The 8,785-nt window shown below is 57.3% G+C and overlaps 1 protein-coding gene across 1 annotated transcript; it reads right to left on the reverse strand.

Moving 5' to 3' along the window:
* Positions 1-6,482: 6,482 nt before the first annotated feature.
* On the reverse strand, positions 6,483-8,066 carry GADD45G (growth arrest and DNA damage inducible gamma). Its single transcript, XM_041735462.1, has 4 exons — positions 7,878-8,066; positions 7,609-7,710; positions 7,268-7,481; positions 6,483-7,137 (listed from the first exon to the last, which is right to left on the reverse strand). Exons 1-4 carry the CDS (start codon positions 7,928-7,930, stop codon positions 7,027-7,029), a joined length of 480 nt encoding a protein of 159 aa, XP_041591396.1. The 5' UTR covers positions 7,931-8,066; the 3' UTR covers positions 6,483-7,026.
* Between the last annotated feature and the right edge of the window lie 719 nt (positions 8,067-8,785).

Raw genomic sequence — 8,785 nt, forward strand, 5'->3', positions numbered from 1 at the left:
CCACATCAGCTAGCTCTCACCCTGTCCCCTGGGGGGCCTGAGCCTCAACTCTGAGGCTGCCTGGCGGGACCCGAAACACCAAGGCTCCATTGCCTGGGCTTCCCCCTTGTTGTCCTCGGGGGCCCCTATGGAACCAGAACACTCGAGATTTGCAGAAATCCCAGGGCAGAAACTGAATGCACAACGGTTTTCGGTTTTCGGTGGGTCTTCCGACAGCCCTGGATGATTAAACCTTCCTCCTGAATGATTCCCACACGGGGAAGGTTGAATGTACGGGAATGTGGCCCGGGGCCACCGTCACAAAGACTGGGGATGGCCGATCAGACCCCGCCAAAGAGCTGAATCAATTCCACCCCTTTGCCGCATGACCGTGGGGCTCATGACTTCATTCCAAGGCCAACCTGGAAGCCTGAAAAAAAAAAAATTAACCATGAAACCCAGCTGCAAATCCTACCTCCCCTTGAGGTGAGGAAGTAAAACCACATCAACTGCGTGGTTGGAGATAAAGAAATGGCCAGTGGTTGTAGGATCAGAGCCTGCCTAGGTGGAAGAAAAAAAACCCAAAAAAGCTTCTACATCATATTGACGACGTTGCCCTAACTGACTTTCTCTGGAGGCCTTGACTTGCAGACCACAGTCGACTTTCCCGTCTGTCACTGACCTGCTGTCCCCGCAAACAGAGGCCAGAGAGACAGACCTGTGTGTCTACTCTGAGGAACAGGAAACCACAAGCAATAGTAAGAAAAAGCTTGGCTTTCACCAAAAGACTGCATTTCCAGACAATCAGGCTGGGCTCCAAAGGTCATGGGCAGGTAGGACCCTTGTGGCTTCAATCATGTGCTCCGAGCCGCTTCTTTCTTGCTGGAGGACTCTGAGGTGCTGCCATGGGGCACATCAGCTGGGCCTGGGACAGACCGGCCCCTGTGGGGGCAGGCGTGCGGGGCCACGCGGCCCTTGGCCAGCCTTGAGCGCGCGGGTCTGCCGGGCACTGGAACATGGCTGGGGCCTCCCAATAGCTCACCTGCAACAGCCCTTCATTTGCCTCAGGCCGGTTTCCCATCTGCAGAATGAGGAATAAACATGAACTAGACTTCCCACACTGAGAATGTGTAACTCAGAGGCACTTGAAGATTTCCTGTAAGGAGAGAGGGTGGGGTAAAAACCAAATGATTCAGTCAACGGTCCTCCGGTGTTGACTCCCCTGGAGAAGGTAAGGGACAGGGAGGGGGCCAGAACTGGCTCTCAGCTCAGGACTTCTTGCATCCTGCGGTATACAGTTGACCCTGAATGATGCAGGGATTGGGGGCACCCACCCTCTGCACCTGCATCAAAAATCCATGTGTAACTCTTTACCCCCAAAACGCAAAAAGCCTACTTCGGACAGAAAATAACAATGATTGATTTACAAGTATTTTGCATGTTACCTGTACTATTTGCTATATTTTTACGATAGAAGAAGCTGGAGAAGAGAAAACATCATTAGGAAAATCATAACAAAGAGAAAATATATTTGCAGGACTGTCCTGTATTTACCCGAAAAGATCCTCATAGAAGTGGACCCAGGCCGCTCAAGCCCTCCTTGTCAAAGGGTCAACGGTACTAGGAAATTATATTTAGTCTTCGTTTCCCAATTCCTGGCACAGAGCTTGTAGGATCCCTCTTGGCAGGAGTGAGCAGAGCTTCCTCTGTTACCCATAACTGACCCCGTTAGGCCACACCTGAATTGAGGAGGAAGATGCGGCTGCTGGAGGACCCTTCACAGCTTTGGGACTTTGGGATGGGGCCTGTCACCAGAAAGACCAAGCTGTGACTAGCAGGTTGGAACATTCAGCCCCACTTTGACCTCCAGGGAGAGGAGAGGAGCTGGAGATTGAGCTCCAGCACCAACGGCCAATGATTCATTCAGTCCATTCCCTCGCTGTGTTTGCAGAGCTGGTGGGATGGTGAGCACATCCAGGTGTCAGGAGGGTGGGGTGCCCAAGGGGAGCCCAAGGGGCCATGGGTCTCCATGCCCCCCTGTGCCGTGGATCTCTTTCACTGGCTATTCTGGAGTTGTATCCTTCATGATAAGCTGGTAATTTATTACATAAGCTGTTTTTCCTGGGCTCTGTAAATCGATCCAGCAGATTATCAAACCTGGGAGGCATCGTGGGAACCCCCGAATTTGTACTTGGCCAGGCAGAGATGGGGGTAGTCTGGGCACTCTGTTTGTGGCTGGTGTCCAAAGTGGGGAAAGTTGTCGCCTGTCAGTTCTGATGCTACGACCTCTGGGTGGTCAGAAGTGAATTGAATTGTCGGACACCCTGTTGGCATCAGATATTTGGAGAACTGGTGTGAAAAACACCAAAGGGTTGGTGTCGGGGGAGAGGGGTGGGGGGAAGGCTCGCTTCCTCTTCTGCGACCAATCAGAGAAAACCCTCTGCTTCACGGGAATTAGGCTCTGCCCACGCAGAGCATCTCCCTGTTTTGGGGTCAACTGATTAGCAACCTTGATTGCATCTGCAAAATCTGCAACCTTGATTGCATCTGCAAAATCCCTTAATCCCATCCTCGGGGGAGTGACCTCAGAGGGTGGAGGTCAGGGGACCAAGGTGGAATCCCGCCTTCCACCTGGGAGGAACCTGCACGGGGGCAGGACATGCTGGATATGCCAGCTTCTGGGAAGCCGCAGAGGGGCACAGCACATGCCAGCTTCCTCCTCAGCCGGGCTTCCAGGTGAGATGCCCAGTGGTGGGCTGGCCCTGCTCAGAGGCAGCCGCCTGTCCCGGGTCAGGATGGGGAGGGACACAGGGCGTCCCAGGTCCTCCAGAGAGAGTTACAGAATTCCTGCCAATATAAAGCTGCTCCGCTCAGAGAGTGTTTTGTGAGGCCCTCCTGCTCCCCAACAGAGAGCAACTCTTTCTGTGATCTTCTCCGATTTGCAGCCTGACAGAGTTAGCCTGTCTTCTGGTGGAGCAAGAGTCCAGGTGGCAAGAACCCCGGCATGAGTCTGTGCCCCACACAGTAAGCACCAGCTGAATGCATGAGGGAATGAATCAACAGCCCATCTCCCCACCCAGCAGCTGAGAGCACTGCTTTCCTCCCCACCATGAGGAAGGGCCTGCTCACACGGCTCTGAAGGCCTTCCCTTTCAGGTCCTGCTCACACGCCTCAGAAGATCTTTGCCGCCTTTTGGGCTGAGCGGTGCAACCCTGGAGGTGCTTCTAGCAGCTTTCAGCAGTTTCTGGCAGCTTCTAGCATGTACCTCCTCCCAGAATCCAATCCTGGTCCTTTGCTGATGCCGCCGGGCATGCCCACCTCTCTACTTGGAAGAGAGGTCTTCAGGGGATCTTTGAATATACCTCAATTCTCAGGAGAAGTGAAATTCTCTACCAATTATTTTCTTGAACACACAGAAGGAAAGCTTGAGCTAGACCAGGAAACAGGACTGCTTACAAAGACCAAGGGTAACTGCCCTCAAAGAGAAATTGAAGACATGTAGCCATCACCAGCAGGACTCAGGCGCCATGGAGGATCATGTCCCACTGCCCTCCCCACCCCCATCCCCAACCTCCCAACCCCCCCCCCAAATGCCCCCCAATCAACTGAAGCCAAAGTCTCTCCGCAGTGGCTGGGGAGGAATAATTCTCTCTGACCTTTGGGGGAGGGAGGATACACCCAAATGAAGACAGGAGCTCATAGCTCAGAAAACCCAACATCTAAGCTCAAGAACTTTTTATTTTTTTATTTTTTTTATTTTTAAATTTTTTTTATTGGAGTTCAATTTGCCAACATACAGCATAACACCCAGTGGAACTTTTTAAAAATCAAAGATGAATATCTGCCCCCTGCATGGACCCCACAGTGTCACTCTATCTGCCAACCTGTTTGCTCCCCCTGAAAGTTTCTGTTTATCACCTTTGCCTCAAGTGGCTTTCTGCAAGCAACAGGAGCAGTGATGTTCCCTGTGCTGCTTCTCCTAACAGTTTCATAAAACATAGAACCCACAGGACCACAGGCTGTAAACCCTCGAGAGCCTCACAGATGTATTCAGCCTCAGTCCCACTGGGGAAAGGATGGAGGCCTCGGCTGGAGAGATTGGCCTTCCAGGGGAAAGAAGGTGTCGTGCCTGGATACCTTGCTTCAGGGTGCATGCGGCTGCAGTGTGAAAAGACCCCAGTCCCGGAGGCTGCTGAGGGACATGGGGATACGCAACAAGACGCCAAGGAGAGAAGCGGCAGCACAAGCAGGGAGACACCAGCTTCTTAGAAAGTGCTGTGTGGGTTTGTGTACAATGGGTTGTGTACCCCTCAGAGGTATGGGGATGGCCCATGCCCGTCCTTCTACCTCTTTCTTTCATTCTTCTTCCTTTTTTTTTTTTTTTTTTTTTTTTGGTATTTTACATTTTTCCTACGATGAACACGCAAAACTTTTATCGACTTACAAAGTTATCTTGTGAAAGTAGCCTTCCTTGTAAAGTCAGCATGCTGGGACTGGATGTGGGTCCCAGTGGGTCAAATGCAGGGCCCTGAAACCAGATGCTCGGGGCCTAAATCCACCGGTCCACTTTGAGCTCTGTGATCTGTAGCAAATGCCTTCATTAACCTTTAAGGAGTGTTGTCATTAATATCCATCTAGCACTTTTCTAGACACAGGGCATTGTGTCCAACAGTCCATATGGATCACTTCACCATGCGTGTGATAATTAGCTTATCTATGCATTGCCACTGAGGGCTATTGGAAGCATGAAGGCAATAATGTGTTTAAAAGCACTGTGCATTTTATTACCTGTCCTCTGGAGTATTTTATTTTAATTGCATGAAATCCCTTTCATGAAAGAAAGAAAGAAACAAACAAACAAACCAGCAGCTTTGGGGCTGGCACTGTGTCCAAGCATGCATTTTTTGCTGGCAAATACTCCTAGCCCCTGGGCTTCCAACAGGTGCCCTTGCTGTAGATTCTAATCCAAGAAAGCCACATTTCTTAGGAGCTGCCAGCTGAATGTCCTACAGGGGTCAGTAGGCCAGCAGGAGGGTCTGCCTGCCTGCCCTGCCCTCTGTTCTGCTAAATGTATTCATTGAAGGGTACATTCTAAAGTAATCATGCCCCATTTGTGTTTACTATAGCGTGCTGTGGCAAATGGCCATTTGCCAGGATGCAGACTGGTGTGGCCCCCCACCCCGTGGGACCCCACCCTGACGAGGAAAAAGTCAAGGCTCCGAGAAGCAAACAGGTAAGATATTAATGAAACCAGGCGCACAAACACAGCTGAATTCTTTCCTTGGGCCTCCTCCTCGTGAAGGGGAAAACGTCGTGAAGGGTTGATAAATGTGAAACAGGATGCTTTCATTCTGGGAAGAAAAATTAAGCTCCCACAGTCCTGTGTTCCTGTGAACGCTTCCGGGATTTGGAGAGAAGTCTAAAAAGTGGAGCCAACAGGGTGAATCAGCCACCTGGGGCTGCTGGTAAATCAGTAGAATTTTCTTCTTAGAAAAAACAACACAGCACCTCCTCCCTTGCCCAGAAGGCTCCCTGGACTGCCCGGCAGCCTGCTAAGGGCATGCCAGCCCCCCTGCGAATTCCCCTGGGGGCCGGGGTTCCGGTCAAGCTCGGAGGCGGGGTCCAGACGAGCTGGCCTAATAAAAAAAAAAAAAAAAAAAAGATTGATTCACTCGGGACATCTTCCCCCTAAATGTTTCTCAAAGAAAGGCTTTGTGGGAAAGATGCAGATTCTGTCGCTTCCTAATAAGTCTGCGAACGCGCTGTGCACCGCGGGCAGGTCCTCCTCCCCGGCCGTGGGCAGAGGACACTCAGAATCGGGGTAGCAGAGGCTGGCTTCGCTCACAATTGCTCACCCCTTTTGTGTGGACGCCGTCTTCCCATTTTTGCTCAGATCTCTGAAGGTTCTAACAGAGCCGTGACAAAATGATGACTCATACTTAAATCCAGTCATCATGTCACACATGATATTAATACCGCCGTGACACTGCCGTCAGCGCCGGGCCTTTCAGAGGAAAAGGTTCCTGAGAGCCAGCCGCCACCATCCCCTGGGACCACAAAGGGCAGCGCCTGCAGAAGGCAGGACCCATTGTGAAGGGGGGCGCCGCCTGCATCCTGCAAGCTGTTCTGATAAGCAGCTGTCGGGAGGGAGGGGGCTGCGGGCCGGGAGGGGGAGGGGAGGGGAGGGGAGGGGAGGGGAGGGGAGGGGAGGGAGAGGCGGCTGTTATCGGCTGGAGGGCCAGCCTGGAGCTCCTGCGGCGATGTCTTATCGCAAGCGTGCTCCTGTCTTGCAAGTTCAAAAGTCTTTCCCTAAAAAGAGAACTGGGGGCAGGGCTCAAGGTCTCGCCAGCGTCCCCTCCCCCACTCCGCGCGCACTCAGCCCCGCGGGGCCACGGAGTAGGTGCCCGCCGGGTCATCCCCGCCGGGGCGTCCGGGACCGCCTGGGGCCCTGCACACCACCTCCCCTCCGACAGGGACCCTCTACCCTCAAGAAAGAGAAGAAGTCTGTTTCAGTTAGTTTATTGTTCAGAAAGCAAAACTCCAAAGCTGCAGCCGCAGAATCCTCTAGAAACCGGAGCATCGCCCCGTCCGCTTGGCAACAGCGGTGCAGGCCGCTCCGCTCAGTGGGTCGGAGCTCCTGTCGCCGTCCGAGTCCAGAGTCCGGAGCCCAGGCCTCGCCTGCCTGGCCTCTCCCCTCCTTCCTGCGCAGAGCGCAGGCTGCTGAGTCACGCCCGCCCGGCCGGTCCGGCCTTCCCGGCCCGGGGCCCACGGCCCGCCTCCGGCCTTCCCGGGCAGGCCGCCGCCGCCCACACTCGCGGAGTCCACACTCGCGGAGTCCACACCCGCGGAGTCCCGGGCTGGGGGCCGGCCCGCCCCCGCGCCCCGCGCGCCCGCCGCCGGGCCCTCCTGCGGGGGCCGCCCTCCTCGCCGCTGTCCGCGCAGCTCTCCGGGCCCGCGCGCTCCGAGGGCGCATCCACAGAGCCGGCCGCGCGCTAGGCGCCCCGGTGCCACCACGTCGTCGATCAGACCAAGGCCCCCTCCGCGCGGTCACTCGGGGAGGGTGATGCTGGGCACCCAGTCGTTGACGCTGCGGCTCTCCTCGCAGAACACGCTGAGCTTCTCCAAGGCGGGGTCCTTCCACGCGTCCTCATTGGGGTTCTGCGGGAGGGCGCAGAGGTCAGCCCGGCCGGCCGCGGCGCGGGGCGCGGGGGCGCGGGGGCGCGGGGGCCCGGGGGCGCGGGGGCGCGGGGGCCCGGGGGCGGGGCGACGCCGGCGAGGCCGCACTCACCGAGATGAGGATGCAGTGCAGGTCCCCCGCGGCGGCCGCCTCGTCGCCCGCGCCCACGATCGCCGCCAGCCTCTGCACGTCGCCCACGCGCACGATGTCTATGTCGTTCTCGCAGCAGAACGCCTGGATCAGCGTGAAGTGGATCTGGAGCGCGATGTCGCCCTCGTCCTCCGCGTCGGCGGCCAGCACGCAGAAGGTCACGTTGTCGGGGTCCCTGCGCGGGCGCGGGCGCGGGCGGGGGCGGTGAGGGCGGGCCGGCCAGCCGGGGCGCCCGCCGCCCCCGGACCCCGCCGCCGCCGCCGCCGCCCCGGTCCCCCCACCGCGGCCGCGGCCACACTCACACATTCAGGACTTTGGCGGACTCGTAGACGCCGGCGGTGAGGCAGCCCTGGCGCTGCGCGGACAGCAGCAGCTCGTGGAGGGCTTTCCCCGCGCCCTGCATCCTGCGGGGAGCCAGCGCCGTGAGCGCGCGGGGAGCGGCCAGGGACCCCCAGCCCTGCGGCGACCCGGCCCGGCGGACGCTCCCGTCCGCGCCCCCGCCCCCGCCCCCGCCCAGCGAGCTCCCGACCCGCTGCAGCCGCACGGCCACCGGCGCCCCGCGCAGACCCACCTGGCGGTGCTCTCGGGGACCGCGTCTTGGCCTCGGATCTCCTCCAGAGTCATGGTGCGGTCGGGAGCAGCCGGTTACCCACGCAGGCAGCGAGCGGCGCGCACGCGGGAGCGGCGGAGGCGGGCAGGGGAGCGGGGAGCGGGGAGCGGGGAGCGGGGAGCGCACGGAGGGCGATGGCCCCGGCGCGCCGCGCGCCCCTATATAGGCCGGGCCCGGGCGCCGCCAGCTGGCCCGGGGCTGCGCGCCCATTGGCCGGCGCCCGCTTTCTGATGCAAATGAGGCGGCCGCCGCGGCTCGTGCCAGAAGGCCACGTGGGGAGGGGTGCGGGGGATGACAATGCCTCAAATCTGCCGCTTTTGTCGGCGTGTTACCAGGCAGACGGGAGCCTGCAGATTTCACTCGCCTTTTTGTTGTTTCAAGTCCTTAAAAGGAAAAAGTTAAAAAAAAAAAAAAAAAAGACCTTAGCTTGCTAATATAATAAGACGCAGCGCTCTATGAAATGCACCTTTGGGGAAACTGAAGATTCCTTTTTTTTTTTCTTTTTTTTTTCTTTTTTTGCATGTCTTTTTGTGGCTACGTTTCTATTTTTTTCTTTACTTGTAATTGGAAGTTTGTAAGACCGTTGTTTTTCAACCGGAATTTCAAGTAAAAATAGCCAGCGCGGGCTTTCCGCTTGCAAGCCAAAGGCCCAGGGGCCCAGCCCGCTCCAGCCGCCGCACGACCCGAGCTCGCCCGGAGGCCTCGCCGCACGCCCCGCGCCGGGACCCCGCCGCGCCGGAGGGTCCGGGGCCACCTCCCCGCCCGCAGCCGAGCGCCGCGGGGCGCTGGGACGCGCGAGCAGATTGCGGCCGGCGCACGCGGCTCGTTTGCATTTCTATGGAGAAAGCACAATAGCGGAGGTCTGGCGT

Source organism: Vulpes lagopus, chromosome 2 (assembly GCF_018345385.1).
Source record: "Vulpes lagopus strain Blue_001 chromosome 2, ASM1834538v1, whole genome shotgun sequence".
Lineage (NCBI taxonomy): Eukaryota > Metazoa > Chordata > Mammalia > Carnivora > Canidae > Vulpes > Vulpes lagopus.